The 11,986-nt window shown below is 37.6% G+C and overlaps 2 protein-coding genes across 2 annotated transcripts; one reads left to right on the top strand and one right to left on the bottom strand.

Moving 5' to 3' along the window:
* The first annotated feature begins 1,754 nt into the window (after positions 1-1,754).
* Positions 1,755-5,323, top strand: LOC104425770 (E3 ubiquitin-protein ligase MIEL1). Its single transcript, XM_010038568.3, has 12 exons — positions 1,755-1,959; positions 2,064-2,151; positions 2,281-2,337; positions 2,415-2,447; positions 2,541-2,618; positions 2,826-2,869; positions 2,971-3,011; positions 3,859-3,941; positions 4,032-4,123; positions 4,217-4,286; positions 4,430-4,471; positions 4,857-5,323. The coding sequence occupies exons 1-12, from the start codon at positions 1,910-1,912 to the stop codon at positions 4,980-4,982; spliced, it is 804 nt and encodes a 267-aa protein (XP_010036870.2). The 5' UTR covers positions 1,755-1,909; the 3' UTR covers positions 4,983-5,323.
* Positions 5,324-5,645: 322 nt separating this feature from the next.
* On the bottom strand, positions 5,646-6,750 carry LOC104425763. Its single transcript, XM_010038556.3, has 2 exons — positions 6,472-6,750; positions 5,646-6,135 (listed from the first exon to the last, which is right to left on the bottom strand). The coding sequence occupies exons 1-2, from the start codon at positions 6,748-6,750 to the stop codon at positions 5,785-5,787; spliced, it is 630 nt and encodes a 209-aa protein (XP_010036858.2). The 3' UTR covers positions 5,646-5,784.
* Positions 6,751-11,986: the final 5,236 nt, after the last annotated feature.

Here is an 11,986-nt window from a genome sequence, read left to right as displayed (position 1 = left end):
ACAAAATTCTTTACATTGATATAAACAGTAAGAATTCGGATAGTTTTTGCACGATGAAGAGGAATGTGCTTATTTTATAAGTTTTACGGAATGATTATCTAAATAGTAGAATATCAAATACAATCAATCACAAACAATTAAGGAAGAAATATACGAAATCTTCAAAAGATATCTTTAACAAAAGCGATCACAAAATGTTTGTGTAAAATCTTCTTTAGACGGGCGATTTTTATTGGTTAGGACTCAAACGATTCTTCAGCCACTTAAAGAATAACAAATTAAAACGAGGTGATAATAGGCTTGATTAATCAATATAAGTGAGGAGGCGAAGAGTTGAAAATGATGGCATCGCAAGTGGCGTGGGATGGATGGGTTAATAATTAATCAGTATAAAGACTGACGGCAGCAGCCCCCAAAACAAGTCGACGCAGCTTTTCTGGGCGTCCGATGCTTCTTCCCCAATCCGATGCTGGCAACGTGATTGGGCCAGGTTGCGGCTGCCTGTCGCAGTCGCTTTCCATTCAAGTCATCCCCGCCCACACCTTATCCTCTCTCTCTCTCTCTATCTCTAAGTTGGGCTCATGCTATTTCACTAGGGATTCATCAATGCAATAGCATCAATTGAACTAAGTACAAGTTTTTGTGGTTGATGCTATTTCACTAGGGATTCATCCATGCAATAGCATCATCAATTGAAGTAAGTACAAGTTTTTGTGGTTGATGCTATTTCAGTTTTGCAATGCATGGAACTTACATTTTTGCATTGCACCCCTAGTGCGTCTCTTTCTTTCACGGAAAAGAAAAAAAGGGTTTGATAAATATTTTTAAAATAATTTATTGTATGGCTTATAAAAAAGAACGAACTAAAAAAAAATTATCAATTGCAAAAATATTTAAATATTAATTATTGTTGATAATAAAATATTTTCATTAATTAATTATTTCAAGCTATACATGCGATCATTTTTTAGAAAATGTTTTCTAAATTGTTTAATTTTTGCAAAACAAATGAGAGTCTTAGAGAATATATTCACTTCAATCAAATTGTTGTAAAGAAAATTGAAAATGAAACTCATGATTTGCGTATCACTTTCTGAAAAAAAAAAAAAGGAAAGGGAATTGGAGACTTACCTTGTTTTGAAGGCGTGCGAATCCAAGAAAAATATCTATCACTTAAAAAAAAAAAAAAAAAGGCATGCTTGTTGATTAACAAAGGGGAGAGAGCATGCCTATCTAAGGGAAATTTCAAGTTTAAATACTCAACTCATTTAGGAAAATCCTTCCTCCTTTACCAAACATTAGAAAGATGATAACTTTTTTATTTTTTATTTTTCAATGGACGTGAATTTAGAACGTCGAAAGATAATATTTAGTAAAAGCTATACATATAGTTAATTTGACAAGTAAGGTTAGGGAGCTCATTAACGAATTCCTCTTTATTATCGATTTTATCATACATCTAAATTCTTCGGTTGTGCAAGAAAGAAATGCTTTCTTTTCTATCTTTAAAGTATATTATCACGCCTGTAATAATTGGACCCCCAACATTGATTTAAAAAAAAAAAAAAAAAAAAACCAATCGAATCTATGAGGAAAGGAGTAGGCATGCATATTGTTTATTATCAAAGGCGAATAGTAAAAGAAGATGTCCACATGATATACATATACATATATATATATATATTATATATATGTATATATGTATATATATTTATCTATATATAAATTGTAAACGAATGGCTTTTGTACTTTGCCCAGCCTTTGGTGTAGATTTGAAGACAAAACAAGCAAGGCCCATATTACCAAATCGGGAAAGTCTTTGTGTCTCCCTCTCTCTTCCTCTCCCCTCCTCTGAGCCTTCCTTTGCCTTCTGGTTTCAGCTTCTCCTCCATCTTCATCCTCAAAAACCATGGAAGGCTCAGCTAACGAACGTCTTGATTTTGGGAAGATGGGCTACGGGTGGGTGTGTCTAGTTCTCATTATTTGTTCTTGCCGTGAGCTCGTTGTTGGGTCCTTTCTCTTCTCCTGTTTTATCGATTTGTTCGTTTCATTTCATTCATCAGATGCCAGCATTATAGGAGGAGGTGCAAGATTCGAGCTCCCTGTTGCAACGAGATCTTCCCCTGTCGCCATTGTCACAACGAGGCCGCCGTAAGAAAAAAAAAACGAAAAGATGACATGAAAAAATGAATCTTGTTAGGTCTTTCTTTGCTTTCTTTTTGATTTTCTGCATGTGGGTATTTGATTTTGTTCTTGTTGGGTAACTTTTGACTGATGCAGAGCATGCTGAGAAACCCCTTTGATCGGCACGAGCTCGTTCGCCAAGACGTCAAACAAGTACGATTTTGGCCTCTCCTCTCTGTTTTGCTAACTTTGGTGTTTGATTATTTATGTGGATTTCTTGATGTTGTCAGGTGGTTTGCTCGGTTTGTGACACGGAGCAGCCGGTATGAAATGCTAGATTTGTAGTGAATAGAACTCTTTTTAATTGAATTTTCTTGTTGGGGATTTGAAACTTATGTAATTTTCATATCCTTCAGGTGGATCAAGTTTGTACAAACTGTGGAGTCAGAATGGGGGAGTACTTCTGCAAAATTTGCAAATTCTATGACGATGATGTAATTAACTTTTCTCAAGTGATGTTTACAAAGATCTCTGCTTTTTAAGGATGTAGCTTGGATTCTAGAGACACTACTTTGGCCTTTTTCTTTTTGGGGACCTTGATTTGGTTTATCTGTCACGGTTTAAGTGGATATGTGGCCTCAATACCAATTTTACTTTGTGTGATGTGAGAGTTGTGATTAAGAGTGGCACTATTTTTGCAGACTGAGAAGGGACAGTTTCATTGTGATGATTGTGGCATATGCAGGTGAGTAAGTTCTAGCCAATTCTTCTTACGAGTTCCTTAGCATTATGTTAAAGCTGAGCTTGTTGATCATCATCTGACTTGTATCATATTACCTGTAACAGAGTTGGTGGATGCGAGAACTTCTTCCATTGCAAAAAGTGTGGTACGTACTTGACATATATTGATATTTATTCGCGATCATGGTATTTTGATGCCTTTTCAGTTCTAAGACCATATTTTTCTGTATGTTGTACATAGGTATGAATATTGAAGAAGCTTCTTTTTCCTGTAGCTAATTAAAAAAATCTTACATTGGATTTACATTCAATTTCTTGGGAATAGTTGCTATAGACTGGAATTGTCATTACTCTTTACTTGAACAGACATGGTTGTAGCTTGTTATGTTCATTACCTTGGTACTGTGACCAAGAACTGATTCTTCTGAGATCTGTTCTGTTCTAAAATCTGCAATACGTAGTAGGTAAACTCTTGATGGAGGGTGCTATTTTCAGAATATTTAGTTCCCAGCAAGGTATATTTTAGGAATTTTATGGACCTGGCTTCTTGCCTTGATTGAGATGTCAAGATGATGGTACTTAACATATTAGCAAACTTTCTCTCCTTATGGAAGGAAATAGATCTGAGAACCCTGAGAAGATTCAGGATAAATTGCCTCAGTAAAAGAAAGTGTTTTCGCAGATGATTCTCCAATTCCTTGATATCATTCATCACCAAAAAGTTTTGAAACATTATATGATTTTAATGAGCTAACTATGCGTTCTCCTGTTTGTGCCTACTTAGCAGTGAGCATAGTGAAACGTCACTAAATTGAAAAGACGTTAAAGCTTCAACATGGAAAAGGGAATGACAGATTTATACATATAAACCACTTAATCTGCTTCATGTACTAGAAAGTATTGGCGTGTTCTTTTTCTTTTTTTTTCAAATTATGTACACCTTGAACACCATTTCAATCTGAAATTACATGGTTATGAGTATTTGTCTTACAGGCTCTTGCTATTCCATTGGTCTAAAAGATAACCATTCGTGTGTGGAGGACTCCATGCGTCATCACTGCCCCATATGTTATGAGGTTTGCATTGTAGTTTAGTTGCCTTCAGAAATATTTAAAAGGACAGACTTTGAGATATTTTGTCTATCCTTCTACATTGTTCTTGTGCAGTACCTTTTTGATTCTCTGAAAGATACAACCGTTATGAAATGTGGGCACACGATGCATTGTGAATGTTATGGCGAGATGTTAAAGCGTGACAAGTGAGCCTTCAACCCTTTTTAGCTAATTTGTGTAAAACTTTTTCTTGACTATTTTACATTGGTTTTCTGACTTGAAATCATTATCTTCACCAGATACTGCTGTCCAATATGTTCCAGATCCGTGATTGATATGTCCAGGACCTGGAAGAGAATGGATGAGGAGGTAGGCTCACAGATAAAGAACTAATTTTATTCACCTAAATTAGTATGTGAGGCTATACATGATGGGGCAAATAGGAGCAATTATCTTTCATAACAATCTCGATTCAATCCTTATGAATCACTTAATTTTGACATTCTGAGCAGATAGAAGCAACTCAGATGCCTGAAGACTACCGCAACAAGAAGGTGAGAGCTCTCTCATCCTCTCTGACCATCTTTTCCTCATGTCACATAGTTTTTCTGGGCGAAAGGCTGTTTTTCAATCTTGAGTCTATGTTGTTTTGTCCTTGCTCTGATTATTCCAAAATTATAGGTGTCTCCTAAATCAGCCTATGTTTTGGTCTGTCTTAAATCATTATGATTATTTGTGATCTCGCTTGCTATCTGCAGATCACATCTTTGGTTTGTCTGCTTCGTTTGAGAACAATGATACAGTCGCTTTTGAAATGTGAATAAAGTGTCTCCAATGTCTGTCTGTTGTTACCCATATAGAATGCCTTTATCACATGCTCTGCTATGCTAAGCTCATTTTCTCTGGAAGTGATTCTAAAATGGCAAAAGGATTTTGCAGGTGTGGATCCTATGCAATGATTGTAATGACACTACTGAAGTTTACTTCCACATTATCGGGCAGAAATGTAGCCACTGCGAATCCTATAACACACGAGCAATTGGCCCTCCAGTTCTTCCTCAATGACTAGGTTCTAAGCCAAGGAATTGTACCAGCCAGGGAGGTATCACTGAAGCTTCCACGCTTTGTGTGAAATGGCAAGGATGCTTCGGTTCGTACTGGGTCCCTTTTTATCAATTTGATTACTCTACAATGTTTGTGTACCATTGTACTCTTCTTCATTGGATCTTCTTGAACTATGCATTCTTCCTCCAAATTCATGGAGTTGAAGCCCAGGTAAGGAGTCTCTGGGATTCTGTAAGCAATTCAAATATACAGACACTGGGATTGGGGATTAAATTATTCCTGTTGTGACAACAACATTCTGAGACTAATGATATACCCTTTTTTTCGTCGTTTTTCTTCAATACCGATGTACTGTGGCTTGTAGTCTCATTTGTGCATGGAACCGCTTGTTTGATGGTGGAATTTTATCCATTTTCAGCCCTATCTAGCATTTTGCTGCCGTATTTCCTGCGAATCTATCTCTGGCCCGGTGTAAATCAAAGCTTAATTGGTGTTCAAGATTAAATAGAGGTGCTACTTATATGATGCTTGTTCAGGGATTATTTTCTTCTTAAGCTGGTTAAATTTTTTATACTTGAAATTAAAACGAGACCCTTTCAAACGCAACTGGATGAACATTTACTTGAATTGTCTAGGATGGAATTTCATATACTTGAGTTGAGTAGGAGTTAGTGCTTCTTTACTATGATAATAATGCTTTTACTGAGAATCACACACATTTCCTTCCTTCCTATTTCCCTATATATATGCAGAAAAACATGAGATCTAATCTAAGTGTACGAAATCAAGACCCTTACATGGTTCACACCATGAGAATGTCCTGCTTAATCTTCTCAATAGCACCGTCTGCCACATCATTCACGGAAGCCGTCACTGTCATACTCATCCACCCTTCCTGAGCCATGACATTAGCAGCAAGAATTTCTGCTTGATGTTGGCCGAAGACACTAATGATGTTGGTCACCAAATTTCGTCGGACAGACGATGTGATTGCAAAGACAGCGAGGTTGGTGTCGGACAAAGCAACGCTAATCGATGAGCTGTTGGCTATTACTTGGGCCGACGACATCTTCAGCTTCTCCAACCTTACCCTCTCCTCTTCAAGGAACTTGATGTAAAGAAACGCTTCCCGCAAAAGTTCTGCCCTTGGAGCCTGCAGAAACAAGAAAGAAACAGACAGGATTAAGAAATCTGAAGTTGGCCCAGAAAAATTACACCTTTCTTCAGTATTTTGCTCGGCAATGTCATTGAATTAGTGAATTATTAAAAAACAAATGTCTGTGCACCAATGGTCGATATGGCTATTATGCTGCCAATGTGATTCATGTCGATTCTTGCCAACGTAGAAAGACCGCCATTTTTACTCAACTGAACAAGCTAAATGATCAACCCTGTTCGTTGGTTTCAAAACAGAGTATCACTGGCTCTGTTTGTTGGTATAAACGAGCCTGTGTATAACGTAAGAGACAGGATGGGAACGCGACGGAACCTTGGGGCACACGCCGGGGACCATAGGACGGAGCTTCAAGTACAGCTCGGCAATATTGTCCCTCCTGCACTTGTCTCTCTTCGGGCCGTCGTGTCTCCCTGGACCATCGCACTCCGCCCTCCCGCGCTTCCTCAGGCCGGACCCCTCCGTGACATTGGCGGTCTCCCCGCCACCTTCCATAACAAACTCCCCTGAAAGCTCCGCACCAGTCCCGTGCCTAACTAAACAATGTCTGTCTCTGGAGTGTTCACTTCCGCTGCGGAGGAGAGTGGAGGGCATGCCCTTTTTATGCTACTCTGCGAGGGGAATGCCTTCTCAGGCGGTTGGAAAAGTGCAGCGTACGGACAGACAAGACGATGCCTTGTCTCAAAACATTCTCTCTCTCTCTCTCTCTCTCTCTGAACGGCATGTGCCTTCGATTTTCTCCATAATTACACAAAATCAGGATCAAGATGCTTTGGAAAAGCGTGCTAAAACAGAAGGGTTGAGACGATAAGAAGATGGATGCTTTTCTACCTTTTGGGTCTACATGCTTATCACATGATCCGTAAAGAATTTCTCGAACGCTGTCGGGTTCATGCGAGTTCAATACATTCCCGACTTTTGATTTTTTGTTGGCTTCACTTGAGACCTGTACGATCTGACGATCATCATTTAGGGAGCTCCCCTTATCATGGTAGCATTGATGTCTTCTTGAGATTGAAACATGCTGAGTCTGTGCACTCTATTTCCTACGAGAGCAACAGAATTTTACAAAATGTATATTGGAAAGGCAGGAGGAGACATGCCAAGTGTGCTTGAAATGTTAGTTAAAGTTGGGTTAAAATAAAACCCAACAAAAAATTATGACCATGGTCGGTTGGAACCAACCCAACTCCATATTAAAGCGGAAATCTAAGAATTTTGGCAAAAAAAATTAATTAATTGAACGAGTAATTAAAATGCTAATCATAATAGGCCTTAGATCTTTTCATTGATCATGTCATAAAATCCCAAGGGATTAATTAAGCCCCTTAATTTTTCCTTATAAATTGAGAAGATCCTCTAAATCAATATGTAAAGTGGAGGATTTTTTTTTTTGGGTACAGTGGAGGATTTTATTGGGTTATTAGCTAATGTGTTTGTCGTGCGATTCATGGGTTTAGTCTAATCATATGAGTTTAGCGTATTACAATCCTTAACTTTAGTAGATTCAGGTGAGATTCACACAATTTGAATGATCATGATATATTGACCTCACCTGAAATTGATGCACCTAGTACTAATACTTGTGATCAATGGAGATGGCAATTATATATATAATAGTCTATAGTTTGCTTATAAGCAAAAAGAGAAAGAATTTCAACGTGTGCTCATTGAAGGAATAATTTTTGGAAGATCAATTTATATCTAAGATCGTGACAAATAAACAAATTTAAATGAATTTTTATGTTGGGTAATTGAAATTCGAATTAACGTTGACCGCCGGTCATCGCCTACCATTAATCACTAGTCGTTCACCTCGACCTATCAGCCATTTCACACCAGCACTCGAGAGAGAGAAATTTGGCATTATTATCAAATAAATTATTATTCTAAAGACATAAATTTTGTATCCATCACCATTTGCCTTTTAGGTTTTTCCATTGATTTTTGTTTGCCCCTCAATGTTCTACTTTTACAAACACCATCTATATTATTAGATGAAAGGGATATGTGCACTACAAATCCAAAAACTTATTATGAAAGTGCAATCGAGTCCTAAAACTTGTCAAATTGATTTAATTGAGTCATTATGTAAACACGGTCACTTTGTCTAAAGAAAAATGCTAACGTGATATTTTAAAATTAATTTATTTTTCCTATGTGGCATGTTTATTACTTGTTACTTGTTGCTTTAAATCTTATTTAAATAATAGTAAAAAAATATAAAATAATTAAAAAATAAAAATACAGAAAAAGGGGTAGGGATCGTGGTTAGTGTCGCCACCACTACCATAGTTGGAGAGGCTGGTGACCTTGTTGGCCCTAGGTGGTGAAGGGGGGTAGCCCTCGCCTGGGGCTAGAGAGGCTCATTGATCATAGGCGAGGGCTAGCATCGCCTAGATCTAGGCAAACCTTGCTAGGGCCTCACCTAGGCTAGCGATGGCCTCACCTAGGTCGGCAAGGGCCACCCCCCCCCTCCCCCACCGCCCGGGGCCAGCGGGATCGTCGACCCCCTCCGACGTTGGGCGACAATGGTATGCCTAGCCATGACCTTGCCCTTCTTTTTTTTTTTACAATTTTGTTTTCTAATTTTTTTTTTTACAGTTGTTCAAATAAGATTTAAAGAAAATTGTAATAAAAATGCCACGTAGGACAATTAAATTAATTTAAAAATGTCATGTCAACATTTTCCATTAAACAAATTCAGATGTTAATGGAAGGACTTAATTGTACTAATTTGACAAGTTTTACAGTTCAATTGTACTTTTTGAAACTTTTAGGACTCAATTGTAATGTCACGACAAATTTTAGGACTTATAGTACATGTATCCCTAGATGAAATAAGAGAATTTCTAGGCTAATGGCACCGTCCCTCTTAAAAAGAGACAGTGCCTTGCCGGCCTTTCAATTTTCCAGGGGAACTGGGTAAATTGCTTAGCTGGTTTCTTTCGAAAATTTGGAAGGAAAATATTTCTTAATGGGACGATAGGAAGATTCCTTATATGATAAAAATAAAATAAAGAAGATACTAAAAATGAAGAAAACCAATAAAATACTTATAATAATAAAAAATTTATGATTCATAACTATTTTCACTATCACCAATTGAGAATTGAGTGACCATTAACAAAAGCTCAAATTGAGCAATCATGGTCTCAAGTTTCGTGGCTCGAAAATATCTATAGGACACATAGTAACTATGAGCTTCGCAACTCGAGCCCATGGCAGTTACAAGCTCAAATTAAGCAGCTATGGCTATGAGCTCGAGTGGTTGTGGAGTCCACAATCTTGAGTTTGAACATTTATGGTTGCCTAAAGCTAGCGCTCGAGCCCACGCTATGGTGGCTGCGATGAAACACCCCTATGCATTTCTTAATTATTATTTTTTTCATTTATGTTGTTTTAATGTGGCACCTATCTTAATATTTCATGACAACCGTAACAAGGTAATGAAGTGGTGCCAACGGAAAATCAAGTCCATTGGTAATATTTTGATTAAAAAAACTTCAAAAAAAATGGAAGTCTAAGGTTATGTGCAAATTGGATATTTAGTATTCTTCATTAATGAATTCTTAAATATAATTCATTTTATTTTGGAACAATATTCCACTATCTAAAATTTGCAAACAATTACCTCTTGGATTTCCTTTCTTTAATAATGTCATTAGAGTTGTTTCTTTAAATATTACACAAATACAAAACCATGATTTTCTACTCTGGTTATCCATGGAAGACAAGATAAAATCGATGGCTCACGTTGCACTGTTACTTATCAAATGTGACGTGCCATTATGCAAGCTTGAGACCATGATTGCTCAATTTGAGCTCTTGATCATGCTCACTCAATTGGTGATCGTGAAAATAGTTATGAATCATAAAATTTAAATTATCATAGGTATTTTATTGGTCTTTTTCACTTTTAGGACTTTCTTTATTTTATTTTTATCATCTAAGGAATCTCCCTATCATCCCATTTAGGGACATTTTCCTTCCAAATTTTTGAAGGAAACCAGCTAACCAATTTGACCGGTTCCCCTGAAAAATTGAAAGAATGGCAAGGCACTGTCACTTTTTTAAGAGGAGGGTGCCGTTAGCCTAGCAATTCTCATGAAATAATAAGATCTTTCTACGTTTAAGAATTGTAATAATTTTTTTTTCCTTTTCAATACATCAACGACTTTATATTTCACAAGTATCATTAATAATTTTATTTTTCTCTAACATTTTAAAATAATCGAATTGGAATTATCTCTCTCTCTCTCTCTCTCTCTCTCTCTCTCTCTCTCTCTCTCAAGAAAGTTTACATCATGAAATATTCTACTCTTTACTAGGGGTGAGCATGGTTTGGGTTGGTCCGGGCTACCCTCTAACCCTAGGATCAACCCATACAGTGTCGGTCCTCAATTTTTAGGACCGAGGACCGACCCTATTAAGCCTGGGACCAAGGACCGGAGTGACCCAATGGGTTCGGTCCAGTTCCAGGGTCAACCCAAGACCGATCAATAATGATGGAGCATGCAACCAATAAAAAAGCCAGTTTCTCAGAAAATCCACAGGACAATTTGAACCCATACTTGCAGGGAATTCTTATATCATCCCAAAATGCTGTAATTCTGTTTGAGCATTACCAGCTGTATGCTCATTGTCACATTGATATCCTCAGCAGGAATCCATCTGGAAATAAGGAAGAATTAGTCATTAGAAACCCATTTAAGAGAAACTCACGTACAAATCATTCATCAATAATGAGCAAGATGAATAGCTACTTGAGTATCTTATTTACTATATGCAAGCACACTTGTATCCTGAGAACCTTTGGTCTTAAAGTCGGTTTTTTGCTCATATGCACCTCCTAAAGTCATTATATGACTATACCCACTGAATTTTGAATTAACAAGCAAATTGCAATCAACAAAAGAGACATTTTACCATCTTATCTCACCTTTATTGTGTGATCTAGCAAATTATTCGTGGCATGCTAGCAAGTGAACACAACATTAGTAATATCAAGGGACTTCTCTTTGATTGTTGCTTTGATCCCAAACCCAATGGACACAGGTCCCACATACTTTACAAGGCAGTCTCTAGTCTCAACAAACAACATCTCGTTGCTTCCACCATAATTTGCAATAGCTAGTCTTAAATTAAAAGATGACATATTCAAAGTGACAGCAACTAGAATTGGGGGACATCACCAAAATTTCCTTTCTTTTCCCAGCAAAAATTCGGCATTTTTTTACCTAATTTCAGCTCATATATTACAAGCTCGTGTCTTTATCGAGCTTGTTGTTCCAACATGCAACGATCTAGATTTTAAAAACATGACATCAATACAGTTCAATTGCTACTTCAGCTAAAATCACGATGGATGATGAGCACGATTCGGTTCTCTAATAAAGCTAAAACCCATCTCCAAAAAAGGAAAGAAAAGCCCAGAAAGAACAATTTAGATGCAATTGCCCCCGTCAATCGAGGGTCCAAAAGGGGAGATCACAAGGACTAATACCCAGCCAAACTGATCACGTACACAAAGCAAACGTGGAAAAATAAAAAATCAACACAAATCAAGAGCACACATGAGGTTGAAGATCTCAAATGAAGCACAAAGTAGAACTCACTAGCCAAGTTGTGTTAAGAAAGCAAGGGCGAGCTGAGCGTTATGGTTTCTAATTAGGGATTTTTTTTTCTTTTCCTTCTGATTTACTTGGCGATAAGCGAGGCGACCGGCGCGAGTGGCGAGTGGCAAGCGTTGAGCGTCGAGTGGGGCAAGCGTCAACTAGCAAGCAGCAAGCGTTGAGCAAGGCCAGCGACAAGTGACGAGCGTTGAGCG

The sequence above is a fragment of the Eucalyptus grandis genome, chromosome 2 (assembly GCF_016545825.1).
Source record: "Eucalyptus grandis isolate ANBG69807.140 chromosome 2, ASM1654582v1, whole genome shotgun sequence".
Classification (NCBI taxonomy): domain Eukaryota; kingdom Viridiplantae; phylum Streptophyta; class Magnoliopsida; order Myrtales; family Myrtaceae; genus Eucalyptus; species Eucalyptus grandis.
The sequence above is the reverse complement of the archived record's forward strand: the minus strand, read 5'-3'. Positions and strand labels throughout refer to the sequence as shown.

Coding starts and splice junctions, on each gene's coding strand:
- LOC104425770 (XM_010038568.3), top strand. CDS start 1,910: ATGGAAGGCTCAGCTAACGAACGTCTTGATTTTGGGAAGATGGGCTAC. Junction 2,338..2,414: donor TTCGCCAAGACGTCAAACAA/GTACGATTTTGG, acceptor TGATGTTGTCAG/GTGGTTTGCTCGGTTTGTGA. Junction 4,124..4,216: donor GAGATGTTAAAGCGTGACAA/GTGAGCCTTCAA, acceptor TATCTTCACCAG/ATACTGCTGTCCAATATGTT.
- LOC104425763 (XM_010038556.3), bottom strand. CDS start 6,750: ATGCCCTCCACTCTCCTCCGCAGCGGAAGTGAACACTCCAGAGACAGA. Junction 6,136..6,471: donor TCCCCGGCGTGTGCCCCAAG/GTTCCGTCGCGT, acceptor TTGTTTCTGCAG/GCTCCAAGGGCAGAACTTTT.